General features: G+C 42.3%; 2 protein-coding genes across 2 annotated transcripts; both read left to right on the forward strand.

Annotated features, from left to right (window-relative positions):
* Window positions 1-4,808: 4,808 nt before the first annotated feature.
* On the forward strand, window positions 4,809-5,648 carry LOC116409617 (olfactory receptor 11L1-like). The gene has a single exon (XM_031898346.1). The coding sequence runs from the start codon at window positions 4,809-4,811 to the stop codon at window positions 5,646-5,648; it is 840 nt and encodes a 279-aa protein (XP_031754206.1).
* Window positions 5,649-12,760: 7,112 nt separating this feature from the next.
* On the forward strand, window positions 12,761-13,696 carry LOC108646262 (olfactory receptor 11A1-like). The gene has a single exon (XM_018092732.2). It carries the CDS (start codon window positions 12,761-12,763, stop codon window positions 13,694-13,696), a length of 936 nt encoding a protein of 311 aa, XP_017948221.1.
* The last annotated feature ends 1,929 nt before the right edge of the window (window positions 13,697-15,625 follow it).

Below are 15,625 nucleotides of genomic sequence, written 5' to 3' on the forward strand. Positions count from 1 at the left end.
ATATAATCACACATTCAATTTTAAAATATCGGCCAACTGAATGATTATATTCTTATTCTCAGCTCCAGCAGGAGAAGCAGACTTTCTAAGAAACCCTTTAGTAAGATTCTCTTCAATGTATTCTTTTATAGCCTGGGTTTTGAAATCAAGAACAGAATTGTGAGGTCTTAACCATGGGAGCCCTAGGGTGACAGGAGTGGTAGGGCACTTGATTATTAGGGCACAGTAAGGACTGGGCTGGCCTGCACCCCTGACAGGACATTCTCTACCTTCTCCAGATGTTTTAGCTGGTACAAGATGCAGGGCATAGAAATATCCCTCTCCATAACTGCTCTGTGCGTGACTACTCAGGGGCTGTGCCCTTAGTGCTTCTTTCGAGGGGCATAGTATATGCCCCCCATAGTGACTCTTGGTCACAGTGTGTATAGCATTGTGGGCAAATACTTAATTTTTATTACAACAATAACAGTTAATAAACTGATGATTATGAAGAAAACCCTTACATTACTCTATGGACTGATTATCTTCACCAAGGCACAAGGGATGTCTCAACAGATTCCTCAGTAGATTTACCACACGTCTTACTATTATATAAAAATGAGATCTTCTTATATCTTCTTTATACAGCATTCTAAGGGCCATCCCAGTAAGTACAAGACTTTACAAGTGAGTGGGGGGTGCACACATTGATTGAAACGTTTGAGAGCCTATCACCTCAGGAGGCCACATATGAGCTGGTAGTGATCATTACATTTCATAGCTGAAACTATGAAGGCATGATATTATTTCATCTAACACTATTAAGTAAACATGGATATTAGGGGCATTTTATCTATCTGTAACACATAGCTTTGAGCCTTGGCCGTGGAACTGGAGACAGTTGCATGTGGTCTAGACCAGTGATCCCCAACATGTTGCTCCCCAACGCCTTGGATGTTGCTCTCAGTTCCCCCAAACCAGGTAGTTATTTTTGAATTCCTGAGTTGGGGGCAAGTTTTGGTTGAATAAAAACAAGATTTCCTACCAAATAAAGCCCCTGTAAGCTGATAGGGTGCATAGAGGCCCCTAATAGCCAATCACAGCCCTTATTTGGCTCCTCCATGAACTTTTATGATACTTGTGTTGCTCTCCAAGTCTTTTTACATTTGACTGTGGCTCCTGAGTAAGAAAGGTTGGGGATCCCTGGTCTAGACTGCTACTGTTTTTCTATTTTTGTGGAAGAGACCTCTTTTCCTGACCCTGCACCTTGTTTTGTGGGTTATTATTATTATTAACATTTATTTATAAAGCACCAACATATCCCGCAGCGCTGTACAATAAGTGGGTTCCATACATTGGACATACAGAGTAACATATAAAGCAATCAATAACCAATACAAGAGGGGAAGGGAGCCCTGCCCAAAAGAGCTTACACTCTACAAGGAGTAACATATAAAGCAATCAGTAACCGATACAAGAGGGGAAGGGACCCCTGCCCAAAAGAGCTTACAATCTACAAGGAGTAACATATAAAGCAATCAGTAACCGATACAAGAGGGGAAGGGAGCCCTGCCCAAAAGAGCTTACAATCTACAAGGAGTAACATATAAAGCAATCAGTAACCGATACAAGAGGTGAAGAGAGTCCTGCCCAAAAGAGCTTACAATCTACAAGGAGTAACATATAAAGCAATCAGTAACCGATACAAGAGGGGAAGGGAGCCCTGCCCAAAAGAGCTTACACTCTACAAGGAGTAACATATAAAGCAATCAGTAACCGATACAAGAGGGGAAGAGAGCCCTGCCCAAAAGAGCTTACAATCTACAAGGAGTAACATATAAAGCAATCAGTAACCGATACAAGAGGTGAAGAGAGTCCTGCCCAAAAGAGCTTACAATCTACAAGGAGAAAGGGTTGGGTTAGGGATGAATACTATATATACATCTAATTAATAGTGGAAAATGAAATTGCCCTGTTTTGCTTTGGCAAAAATATTTGCAAAACTACATCAAAATGGTAAAATAGCAAAATACTTCCAAAATGTATTTGAGTCAATGGGCGTTTTCTGGTGCATGGCCAAATGCTGATACTGCCAATGGAGGGGGGGTCCATGTGTTTTTTCCTGCGTTTTTGTGAAAAAATGGGTTTCTTCTGACAAAACAAAAGGCAAAATTTTAGCACCAATTCACAGAAATTTTCACCACACATTTTGTGGCAAAACTGAATTAGGTCAATAAATTTCCCTTTTTCACACCTACTATGGTTTTATAGAAAAATTAGCATTTTTGCCAGCGGTGGAAATTATCACACAGCAATATTTTGGGCACCAAAGTGGATAAAAAAAGGGTGCCTCGGAATGAGGTGCTGAGAGCGGAGAGATCCCTGGGAGCTGCTATGTGGGGGTCCAGGATTGGTTGTATGTTTTATGGGAGGGATGGTATGTAAAAGAGGAATGCCTTGCCCGCCTTTTCCTTCACTATCATGGGCATCTGGAGCGTGTCTGGCACACAAAATGGCGACCCATCTTCCCACTTTTTTCTTTTTGTGTTTCTACAACTGTAGTTGGATGGTATATGTATATTGTTTCATGCACAATGGTAAAGTTAATCTTGTTCTATTATACTGTTTTGCTATTGATACATTGGGTCACAGCTGCAGGTGGGTATTTTTGAATTTGGACTTTGCCCTTTGCGGTATGTTTTAATAGGCAGCACTGCGGTTGCGGTGGCCGGAATCTGGGCGTATCCTGCTTTTGGTTATAATGGGGCAAGGACATTTACCTGGTTAACATCATTTAATAAAGCTGTGGTTAAACTCCACCCACTCAGGAGTCTTAGGGGTACATTTACTAAAATCCATTTTTTTCTGGGCTTAAAAAAAAATATGGCATAAATTCGAAGTAACCACAATAATTTCTGAAGTTCTAAAATGTTTTGAAAATGCTTTTATTGTTTGTCCGAAAATATCACAATTGCGTTCAAAAAGTCACAATATTTTCGTGCCTAAAAATTTGTTATGCCACGAAAACCTTTCTGGCTGTAATGCTTTCCATGTCTGGCTTTGGAAGCCTTCCATAGGACTCAATGGCACTCGAAAGATTAAACCTGGCAAAAAGATAGTCCTGAGGAAAGTGTAACCAAAGCGTTAATGAATTCCAAATGTTTGTATGCTTTGTGCAAACTACGATTTTTTTTCGTGGAAATTTACCAAAAACCATTTTAACAAAATGTTTGCATACATTCCAAAATATTCTATAATTTAGAAAAAATACAAATTTATCTCAAAATTGTTTAGTAAATGGGCCAATTAGGGGCCATTTATCAAGGACCAAATGGGTACGATTACAAAAAAATTGTATTTTTTCAAATTCATAGAACTGTGTGTATGTTCTACGATTTTTTCGTTAATTTTTGTGACTTTTTTGTGCTTTGTGTCAAGTTGTGTGACAACATCATATTTGTCACAATGAGTAGGAAAGTTTGGGATTCCTTCAAATATGGTGACTTTCCTTGGGCTGGGTTGGAGCTGCAGAGTGCCATTGAGCCCTATGGGAGGCTTTCCTTGGGCCAGGTTGGAGCTGCAGAGTGCCATTGAGCCCTATGGGAGACTTTCCTTGGGCCGGGTTGGAGCTGCAGAGTGCCATTGAGCCCTATGGGAGACTTTCCTTGGGCCGGGTTGGAGCTGCAGAGTGCCATTGAGCCCTATGGGAGACTTTCCTTGGGCCGGGTTGGAGCTGCAGAGTGCCATTGAGCCCTATGGGAGACTTTCCTTGGGCCGGGTTGGAGCTGCAGAGTGCCATTGAGCCCTGTGGGAGACTTTCCTTGGGCCGGGTTGGAGCTGCAGAGTGCCATTGAGCCCTATGGGAGACTTTCCTTAGGCCGGGTTGGAGCTGCAGAGTGCCATTGAGCCCTATGGGAGACTTTCCTTGGGCCGGGATGGAGCTGCAGAGTGCCATTGAGCCCTATGGGAGACTTTCCTTGGGCCGGGTTGGAGCTGCAGAGTGCCATTGAGCCCTATGGGAGACTTTCCTTGGGCCGGGTTGGAGCTGCAGAGTGCCATTGAGCCCTATGGGAGGCTTTCCTTGGGCCGGGTTGGAGCTGCAGAGTGCCATTGAGCCCTATGGGAGACTTTCCTTGGGCCGGGTTGGAGCTGCAGAGTGCCATTGAGCCCTATGGGAGACTTTCCTTGGGCTGGGTTGGAGCTGCAGAGTGCCATTGAGCCCTATGGGAGGCTTTCCTTGGGCCGGGTTGGAGCTGCAGAGTGCCATTGAGCCCTATGGGAGACTTTCCTTGGGCCGGGTTGGAGCTGCAGAGTGCCATTGAGCCCTATAGAAGACTTCCAAAATCATGCACTGAAGGAATAAAGTTGGAAAGGGTTTCCTGTATTTTACGATCGTTTGGATATGAAAATTTCGTAACTTTCGGATCGTACCACAATATTTTTGCACGAACACGATATGATTTTTTATAAATTTTCAAATTAAATCTGATTTTTTTTTGCACTCTTACTTTTACTGATCTGAAATTTGGACTTTGATGAATCTGGCTCTTAGTGTTTTTATTTAATCTATTATGTTATTATGCTTAGGGCACTTATACACGAGACTACCTCCCCAATTTCTTTATGAATTTTTTGTTTTTCAACCTACATACAACTAAGGTCTCTGTAGATATTAAAAGAAGGCTGTTTACTCTTTAACAGGTACTTTCTTTTCCAAGGCAATGCTGGAGCGAAACCAAACAGGGGTCACTGAGATCTTGCTCTTGGGATTTCAGAATGTGGGCAATGCCAAGATTCCATTGTTTCTCCTGATCATTCTTCTTTACACGATGACGGTGTGTGAGAGCAGCCTGGTCATAGCTTTGGTATGGTCTACCAAGAACCTCCAGTCCCCCATGTACTTCTTTCTCCAACAGCTGGCCCTATCTGACATACTTCAGACATCAACTGTTGTCCCGGCAATGCTCAGGGTTATAATATATGAAGGAGCCACAATGGCCCTAACGGATTGTATTACGCAGTTTTATTTTTTTGCTGCGTCGGAAGCTTTTCAGTGCATTAATCTTGCAGTAATGTCCTATGACAGATATGTGGCCATCTGCAACCCGCTGCGTTACTCTTCCATAATGACCCTCAAGGTTTGTGTTCAATGCATTCTCTGGTCATGGCTGCTTGCCTTTAGCGTTATCCTGATCACTGCAAATGCCGCGGCCACACAGCACTTCTGTGACAAATATATCATAGACCATTTCTTTTGTGATTTCTTCCCCCTTCTGGAACTTTCCTGCTCAGACACTTTCTTTGTACGAATAGAAGTAACATTACTGTCGGTCCCTGTAGTTTTTACCCCCTTTATACTCATCATTGGATCCTATATCTGTATTGCCCATGAAATCCTAAAGATAGTGTCCAGTATTGGGAGACAAAAAGCCTTCTCCACCTGCAGCTCCCACTTGGCCGTGGTCTCCATATTTTATGGGACTCTCATTGGTATTTATGTGGTTCCAAGCAAACAACGGTTAATGACCATAAGCAAACTTCTCTCTCTGTTGTACACTCTAATAATTCCTTTTGTTAACCCAATGATTTATAGTTTGAGAAATAAAGATATAATAGAAAGGCTTAAAGCAATATTAGTAAGCGGAAAGCAGAAAGGTATCAATATATGATATTGGAGAAAAAAAGCTCAGGAAACAATTGAGAGGTATGTTATACATGTCTATGAAGCTTCTCATTCATCCAGGCCATGATATACAGTATCTAGTAGAATTAACTCTAAAACAACTGGACTTTTCTGAGTTTTCTTGATGGACTATTGTCTATGAAGCTTCTCATTCATCCAGGCCATGATATACAGTATCTAGTAGAATTAACTCTAAAACAACTGGACTTTTCTGAGTTTTCTTGATGGACTATTGTCTATGAAGATTCTCATTCATCCAGGCCATGATATACAGTATCTAGTAGAATTAACTCTAAAACAACTGGACTTTTCTGAGTTTTCTTGATGGACTATTGTCTATGAAGATTCTCATTCATCCAGGCCATGATATACAGTATCTAGTAGAATTAACTCTAAAACAACTGGACTTTTCTGAGTTTTCTTGATGGACTAGTGTCTATGAAGCTTCTCATTCATCCAGGCCATGATATACAGTATCTAGTAGAATTAACTCTAAAACAACTGGACTTTTCTGAGTTTTCTTGATGGACTAGTGTCTATGAAGCTTCTCATTCATCCAGGCCATGATATACAGTATCTAGTAGAATTAACTCTAAAACAACTGGACTTTTCTGAGTTTTCTTGATGGACTAGTGTCTATGAAGCTTCTCATTCATCCAGGCCATGATATACAGTATCTAGTAGAATGAAGTCTAAAGCAACTGGACTTCTCTGAGTTTTTCCTTGAAAACGTTTCACCACTCATCCGAGTGGCTTCTTCAGTTCAAATAACTGGTAAGGAATGTTATACAGGTATAGGACCCATTATCCAGAATACTCAGGACCAAGGGTATTCCGGATAATTTGGATCTTCATATCTTAAGTCTACTAAAAAAACAATAAAACATTAATTAAACCCAATAGGACTGTTCTGCCCCCAATAAGGGGTAATTATATCTTACTTGGGATCAAGTACAGGTACTGTTTTATTATTACAGAGAAAAGGGAATCATTTAACCATTAAATAAACCCAATAGGGCTGTTCTGCCCCAATAAGGGGTAATTATATCTTAGTTGGGATCAAGTACAGGTACTGTTTTATTATTACAGAGAAAAGGGAATCATTTAACCATGACATAAATCCAATAGGGCTGTTCTGCCCCAATAAGGGGTAATTATATCTTAGTTGGGATCAAGTACAGGTACTGTTTTATTATTACAGAGAAAAGGGAATCATTTAACCATGAAATAAACCCAATAGGGCTGTTCTGCCCCAATAAGGGGTAATTACAGTGGTGTGAAAAACTATTTGCCCCCTTCCTGATTTCTTATTCTTTTGCATGTTTGTCACACTTAAATGTTTCTGCTCATCAAAAACCGTTAACTATTAGTCAAAGATAACATAATTGAACACAAAATGCAGTTTTTAAATGAAGGTTTACGTTATTAAGGGAGAAAAAAAACTCCAAATCTACATGGCCCTGTGTGAAAAAGTGATTGCCCCCCTTGTTAAAAAATAACTTAACTGTGGTTTATCAATTTCAATTTTCAATTTCAATATCAATTTCTGTAGTCACCCCCAGGCCTGATTACTGCCACACCTGTTTCAATCAAGAAATCACTTAAATAGGAGCTACCTGACACAGAGAAGTAGGCCAAAAGCACCTCAAAAGCTAGACATCATGCCAAGATCCAAAGAAATTCAGGAACAAATGAGAACAAAAGTAATTGAGATCTATCAGTCTGGTAAAGGTTATAAAGCCATTTCTAAAGCTTTGGGACTCCAGCGAACCACAGTGAGAGCCATTATCCACAAATGGCAAAAACATGGAACAGTGGTGAACCTTCCCAGGAGTGGCCGGCCGACCAAAATTACCCCAAGAGCGTAGAGACAACTCATCCGAGGGGCCACAAAAGACCCCAGGACAACATCTAAAGAACTGCAGGCCTCACTTGCCTCAATTAAGGTCAGTGTTCACGACTCCACCATAAGAAAGAGACTGGGCAAAAACGGCCTGCATGGCAGATTTCCAAGGCGCAAACCACTTTTAAGCAAAAAGAACATTACAATTTTGCTAAAAAACATCTCAATGATTGCCAAGACTTTTGAGAAAATACCTTGTGGACCGACGAGACAAAAGTTGAACTTTTTGGAAGGTGCGTGTCCCGTTACATCTGGCGTAAAAGTAACACAGCATTTCAGAAAAAGAACATCATACCAATAGTAAAATATGGTGGTGGTAGTGTGATGGTCTGGGGTTGTTTTGCTGCTTCAGGACCTGGAAGGCTTGCTGTGATAGATGGAACCATGAATTCTACTGTCTACCAAAAAATCCTGAAGGAGAATGTCCGGCCATCTGTTCGTCAACTCAAGCTGAAGCGATCTTGGGTGCTGCAGCAGGACAATGACCCAAAACACACCAGCAAATCCACCTCTGAATGGCTGAAGAAAAACAAAATGAAGACTTTGGAGTGGCCTAGTCAAAGTCCTGACTTGAATCCTATTGAGATGTTGTGGCATGACCTTAAAAAGGCGGTTCATGCTAGAAAACCCTCAAATAAAGCTGAATTACAACAATTCTGCAAAGATGAGTGGGCCAAAATTCCTCCAGAGCGCTGTAAAAGACTTGTTGCACGTTATCGCAAACGCTTGATTGCAGTTATTGCTGCTAAGGGTGGCCCAACCAGTTATTAGGTTCAGGGGGCAATTACTTTTTCACACAGGGCCATGTAGGTTTGGATTTTTTTTCTCCCTAAATAATAAAAACCCTCATTTAAAAACTGCATTTTGTGTTTACTTGTGTTATCTTTGACTAATAGTTAAATGTGTTTGATGATCAGAAACATTTTGTGTGACAAACATGCAAAAGAATAAGAAATCAGGAAGGGGGCAAATAGTTTTTCACACCACTGTATATCTTAGTTGGGATCAAGTACAGGTACTGTTTTATTATTACAGAGAAAAGGGAATCATTTAACCATGAAATAAACCCAATAGGGCTGTTCTGCCCCAATAAGGGGTAATTATATCTTAGTTGGGATCAAGTACAGGTACTGTTTTATTATTACAGAGAAAAGGGAATCATTTAACCATGAAATAAACCCAATAGGGCTGTTCTGCCCCAATAAGGGGTAATTATATCTTAGTTGGGATCAAGTACAGGTACTGTTTTATGTTTACAGAGAAAAAGAACATCAATTTTAAAAATCTGAATTATTTGATTAAAATGGAGTCTATGGGAGACAGGCTTTCCGTAATTCTGAGCTTTCTGGATAACAGGTTTCTGGATAATGGATCCCATACTTGTACAATAAATATTTTTTTATTTGTGGTCAGTATAAAGTGCCTTCTTTAACTCTTGATAAAAAAGAACCTGTCGAGAAATGAAAGAACACTAACACTCCTTACCTTAAGCAAGGCAATAAGTGCAGGACCCCATTGCAGATGGAAGCAACGTGCAAACAAATATGGCCGATTAAACATGTTTTGCAATTTGCACCCTACCTTGCGCACAGTAAACAACCACTTTTACACATTAACTTATCAGAAGTCAACATGGACATTTATTTTGCTGTCTCCCACAGATCAAAATGTCAGAAAGAAATGTCCAAGGGGCAGTGTAAAGATACCTGGGGGTCCAGTAGGGCGATGGGGACGCCTGCCATCTACTCTAAGTGTGTAGAAGATGGCGGGCATCCTCGCATGGGAAGCAGCAGGCGTTTTTTCGCTCAGTGGGTGCCATATGATGTCATTTTTGGTGCAAAATGTAAATATTTAAAGAGCCTGCGATCCTGTACTCATTGCCCAACGTAGGTCAAGTCTAGATTGTTCCTGGGTACGTTCTTGTTCTGATTTTCTGCGTTTGACTCCTGCCTGATCTTGACCATCACTATATTCCTACCTCTGCCTGTTTTTGACTACTCTTCTGGATTCCAAACCGTGCTGTCTGATCGTTGTTGACCTTGGCCTGTTCTTTGACTACTCTGATACGTTCCCCATTCCTCCTGTCTCACAATTTGGTTCCCTTGCCTATTTAGAACTCTCGCCTTGGGTCTCTCACTATAAGTCTTGGCGGCATCTGAGTAGCGAAGGTCTCCTTCCAACTTGAAAAACGGAGGTTATAGGCAGAAGTGTGGGCCCTGACTGGATCCTTGGTGCCTGTTCTGAGTGTTGGGATACCAATCGTGACAGGCAGATTAATCAAATTGTTAAATTAGAGGTGACCATAGTAAAATTACACCACTCTCTATTCATTCTTCTAGGATTTTTAGAGGCGTATTTGTCAATGACAAGATCCTTTTTTCCACTTTGCACATTGTAGTCTGAAAGATACATGTCCTCTCTGGTCTCTCCCATTCTACTGCCCCTAGCCTAACTATGTATAACAGGAGATACTCATATGCACCACAGCTCCAGAACAATTTGCTACCATCACGTTACCCAACGATTGGGCTTCAGATTGCTTTTTAGCAACCTAAAGTATTTGACACAAGGTAATTAAGGTTTATCTAAAAAATGTTTTTGGAATTGGTCTCCCAGAAGTAGGATTTGTAATATCATCTTAAAGTGGAAAGAGCACAACCCACCACAGTACTTTGTGGCAAACAACTGTTTTTCAAACACAGCACTTTGGGCCACAAAGGACCCTTTCTCACATGCACATCAGAAACTCCCTGGTTTAGAACCAGAGACGTGCTATGTACTAGCTGTTGCTCCTCCTGCTTGAACCACAAGAGGCAGTGTTGTTGGGCCTTGGTGGTGGATAATGTCAATGACTTATTCCCCTGTCAGTGTTCCCTGGTAGCCACACCCATGATCCAGCTACAAGCAGTAGGCCAATTAAGGAGCTATTTACGCCTATTCCATACCCTGGTGCTGGATCATTAGTCCATCTGTCTTGCCCAAGTCTAGCGTTTCTGTCCTTTAGTTCAGTTTACACTGTTGTGAGATATTCTGTGTTTTTTTGGGAAAGTCTGTGTGTGTCAAGGGATTGGATTCCTTTATTAGGAAGTGAGAAATTATAGGGTTAATGATATAAGTCAAATCTTTTTCAGTATCCTATGCCTTTATACCTTTGTCGAAAGCTTTCCTACCACTGATGTCAGACTAACAGGCTTATAGTTTTCAGATCGAGAACAGGATCCCTTTATAAATAACGGCACCACATAAGCAGTTTTTGAAATTGTTTACCAAGTAAATGCCCTAAATAACAGTAAAATGTGCGTGTGAGTACTTCAAAGTCATTTACTGACAGGCCTGGTGGATGCCATTAGGGCTCATATGCCAAAGCCACTGGCACAAGTGGCACAACTTTAAGTTATTCTAGCACCTCCGTTTCTCCTACTGCCCTGGGCTGTCCATAAGATGGTTACAGTTGGCATTTGTCACCCATCCATGAGTCCTCTTGTGAAGACCTCTCTACTGTAGCTGGTGTCTGCGGCCTAGTTAAGTATGAGACTATACACCTCAACACTTGTGAGCACAAAAGTGTGCTTTTTTGGTCCCATTTTTATTGTCTATGTGCCATGTGGTGATCCTCTTCACCTCCAAAAAAAAATTAGACTTATTAGAATTAGTATGTTTAATCAATTTCTCATTCCTGATAGGGGATTAGGTAGCAGTGGACAAGGAGTGATCTCAATGTGCAGCCATCTTTGATCTCACCTCATATGGCCTAGAACAGTGCTGTCCAACTGGCGGACCACGGGCCGCATCCCCCCTCTGTGTGGCCCCCCACCTGTCTGGCTGCTTTGATGGCTAACCCTTGTGTAAGCTTTAAATGGTATCAGTACTGAGATTAACTGGCCCCCTGCATGGTTCTCACCTCAGATTCAGGCTGTAATCCCCCTGTATTGTTTAAACATGTAATCCCCTGTGTTGTTCACACCTTTTAATCTCTGCATTGTTCCCCCCTGCAGTGTTCACACCTCAGGCTCAGGCTGTAATCACCCACATTGTTCCCCTGTTCACACCTCAGGCATTGTATGTACTGCCTGGCCTATGCTGCCTGTGTGTAGGTAGCATAGGGCAGGCAGAGTATGGCACATAGGCAGCATAGGGCAGGGAGGGTATGGCACAAACAGGCAGCATAGGGCAGGGAGGGTATGGCACACACAGGCAGGGTAGGGCAGAGTATGGCACACACAGGCATCATATGGCAGACAGGCATCATAGGTCAGGCAGAGTATGGCACACACAGGTAGCGTAGGGCAGGCAGAGTGCTGCCCGTGTGTGCCATACTCTTTCTACCCTATGCTGCCTGTGGGTGGTGAACCTGGCAGGGGTTTGTTCTGTCTCTTGATTCCAGGTCTCTGTACTCCAAAATGGTTTAAAGAGACCAGCATTTACCCAGGAATATGTATATACGTGGGGTGGGCAGGGGAAAGGCATGAAGGTGTCTTCTATAGGCTGTCAATCCACATAGGGGGCATCTACTAAGCATGTCTCTTAATTCCAGGTCTCTGTACTCCAAAATGGTTTAAAGAGACCAGCATTCCCCTGGGAATATGTATATACGTGGGGTGGGCAAGGGAAAGGCATGAAGGTGTCTTCTATAGGCTGCCAATCCACATCGGGGGCATCTACTAAGCATGTCTGTTGATTCCAGGTCTCTGTACTCGCATTTTTGTTTTTTGGTGAATGGGGCATAGTACCTGTTACACCGTCACAGGATTTTGTCTTCTACTTCAGATGTGTACTGGTGTGTGAGCACCTCAAATATGTCACATCATGGACAAATAAATACATATTTTTCTTAATCTGGATCTTCGATAAGTCTACTCTTCATGGTTAAGATGAAGATGAATTGTGCTCAGTTTGTTTCTATCTTTCTACTGAAATTGTATCTATCCATCTATCTATCTATCTATCTATCTATCAATCTATTGATGGATAAATCTAATTCTTTCACTGCTTTCAGTGGACCAATTGTAATGATAGACAGTAACATGGCCATTACAGCAGCTAATTAGTCTTTGTGGAATTACTTACACATTAATTCCCAAAATGAACTTGCCACCATCTCAGGTAAGATATATAAACTGCTGGTTTGTTGAACATTATCCTTCCTACCCTACCTGTGAAGAAGAATTACAACCCCCCCTTTTTTCACCGGTGGAATGAGAAACCAAACGGTTGAGGAGTTTCTTCTTGTTGGGTTTGATGTCCACAGCCAACTAAAATGTCCTCTTTTCCTGCTCTTCCTTGTGATCTATATCATAACATTAGCTGGGAACCTTGTCATTATTGTGCTGGTCTATGTCCATGTCCATTTGCATTGTCCTATGTTCATTTTCTTAGGCAATCTCTCCTTATCTGACATTCTTTTTACTACCAATATCGTCCCTAAGATGCTTTCTATAATATTAGGTGAAGGAGGAACCTTATCCTTTCATGGCTGCCTCTCACAGTTCTACTTTTATGCTTCTGTAGGGAGTACGGAATGCTTCCTTCTGACAGTGATGTCCTATGACAGATATTTAGCTATTTGTCACCCATTACATTATAACGTTATCATGAACGCTAGACTACAGAAATGCCTGCTGGTCCTGTCATGGCTACCCGTTTCCATAGTGACTTTAGTGCGCATCATTCTTATACATCAGCTTGACTTTTGTGGCCCCAATGTCATAGATCATTTCTTCTGTGATCTTGATCCGATTTTACAACTTTCTTGCTCAGATACCTCAATCATTGAAAATGAAGTTCTTGCTGCATCGGTGCATGTTATACTTCTACCATTCTTGTTTATCGTTACAACATATGCCCGCATCATCCTGGCCATTGTCCGAATTCCATCCATCCATGGAAGACAGAAGACATTCTCCACTTGTAGTTCACACCTAATTGTTGTGTGCACCTACTTCCTGACTCTGATCACAGTCTATGGCATTCCATCTAAAGCGCATTCCTCTGCGGCTACCAAACTACGATCCCTATTGTACATCGTGCTGACCCCAATGTTCAACCCCATTGTTTATAGTCTGAGGAACAAGGAAATCAGATACGCCCTTCAGAAGCTAAAGACAACTGTAAAACTGATAAGATTCATGTAATGAAATATTTAAAGGTGAGATACAATGAGTTGGTCTCCTCAACCCTTTCGATTTATCTATGAATCCCCACTCCTGGCTCTCCCTAAGCTGATCAGAAAACCCTGCACTACACTGATGAGCCCCAAGAAGGGTGAAACCGGTCTGTAGTTGGGAATCTGATCAGCTATTATCCTGGCTTCTGCTTTGAAAACCCAGTGGGTGAGCTTTAGCCTATAGGATAAACCCATGTAATGGGATTTTCTTGGAGCTCCTTGGGATTCATTCCCATAATTCATTTTGTCTATTTGTACACATATGAGGCAGTCTTCTCAACCCCAATGATTTGTTCGTGAATCCCCACTCCTGGCTCTGCCCAAGCTGATCAGAAAACCCTGCACTACACTGATGAGCCCCAAGAAGGGTGAAACCAGCTTGGGAATCTGATCAGCTATTATCTCAGCTTCTGCTTTAAAAACCCAGTGGGGGAGCTTTAGCCTATAGGATAAACCCATGCAAGTGGGATTTTCTTGGAGCTCTTTGGGACTAGTTCCCAGAATTCCTTGTGTTTGGTTGCTGTTGGCATTTTATACATAGAAAGGAGGCTGAGAAAGAGAGCCTTAACAGCCTTAAGGAATTTGTTCCCAGAATCCCTTTGGTCTATTTGCATACGTATGAGGCGGTCTCCCCAACCCTGTTGAGTTGTTCGTGAATCCCCACTCCCGGCTCTCCCTAAGCTGATCAGAAAACCCTGCACTACACTGATGAGCCCCAAGTAGGGTGAAACTGGTCTGTAGTTGGGGCAAAACCGGTCTGTAGTTGGGGATCTGATCAGTTATTATCCTGCCTTCTGCTTTAGATATCCAGTGGATGAGCTTTAGCCTATAGGATAAACCCATGTAAATGAGATTTTCTTGGAGCTCTTTGGGATTAGTTCCCAGAATTCCTTGTGTTTAACTGCTTATGAAGAAACACATTATGGCAATCTAATATTTCATAAATGTATTGCCTACTATATATACTGTATAACCTAAGGCAGATGAAAAGGAAATTTTCAGATAATACAGAACCGTCACATAAGCCATTTTATGTGAACACATATAGCTTGAAGAGCAACAACACTGACGACACATGACATTTTGGATTAATTATTTTCAACCTATAGAACTGTGTATAAATATACAGGTAAAACACACTAAGGGGCAGATTCTTCAAAGTACAAGTTCGAATCCCGAAATAGGTAAAATTCGGATTAGATACGATAATTTCTGATGACCGGAAAAGTCACGAAATTTTTGTATCTGAACGATCGTAAACGGCGGGAAAACCTTTCTAACTTTGATCCTTTTGTGCATGATTTTGGAAGCCTCCCATAGGGCTCAATGGCATTCTGCAGCTCCAACCTGGCCCAAGGAAAGTCTCCCATAGGGCTCAATGGCACTCTGCAGCTCCAACCTGTCCCAAGGAAAGCCTCCCATAGGGCTCAATAGCACTCTGCAGCTCCAACCTGTCCCAAGGAAAGTCTCCCATAGGGCTCAATGGCACTCTGCAGCTCCAACCCGGCCCAAGGAAAGTCTCCCATAGGGCTCAATGGCACTCTGCAGCTCCAACCTGTCCCAAGGAAAGTCTCCCATAGGGCTCAATGGCATTCTGCAGCTCCAACCCGGCCCAAGGAAAGTCTCCCATAGGGCTCAATGGCACTCTGCAGCTCCAACCCGGCCCAAGGAAAGTCTCCCATTGGGCTCAATGGCACTCTGCAGCTCCAACCCGGCCCAAGGAAAGTCTCCCATAGGGCTCAATGGCAATCTGCAGCTCCAACCCGGCCCAAGGAAAGTCTCCCATAGGGCTCAATGGCACTCTGCAGCTCCAACCCGGCCCAAGGAAAGCCTCCCATAGGGCTCAATGGCACTCTGCAGCTCCAACCCGGCCCAAGGAAAGTCTCCCATAGGGCTC

The sequence above is a fragment of the Xenopus tropicalis genome, chromosome 3, assembly GCF_000004195.4.
Source record: "Xenopus tropicalis strain Nigerian chromosome 3, UCB_Xtro_10.0, whole genome shotgun sequence".
Lineage (NCBI taxonomy): Eukaryota > Metazoa > Chordata > Amphibia > Anura > Pipidae > Xenopus > Xenopus tropicalis.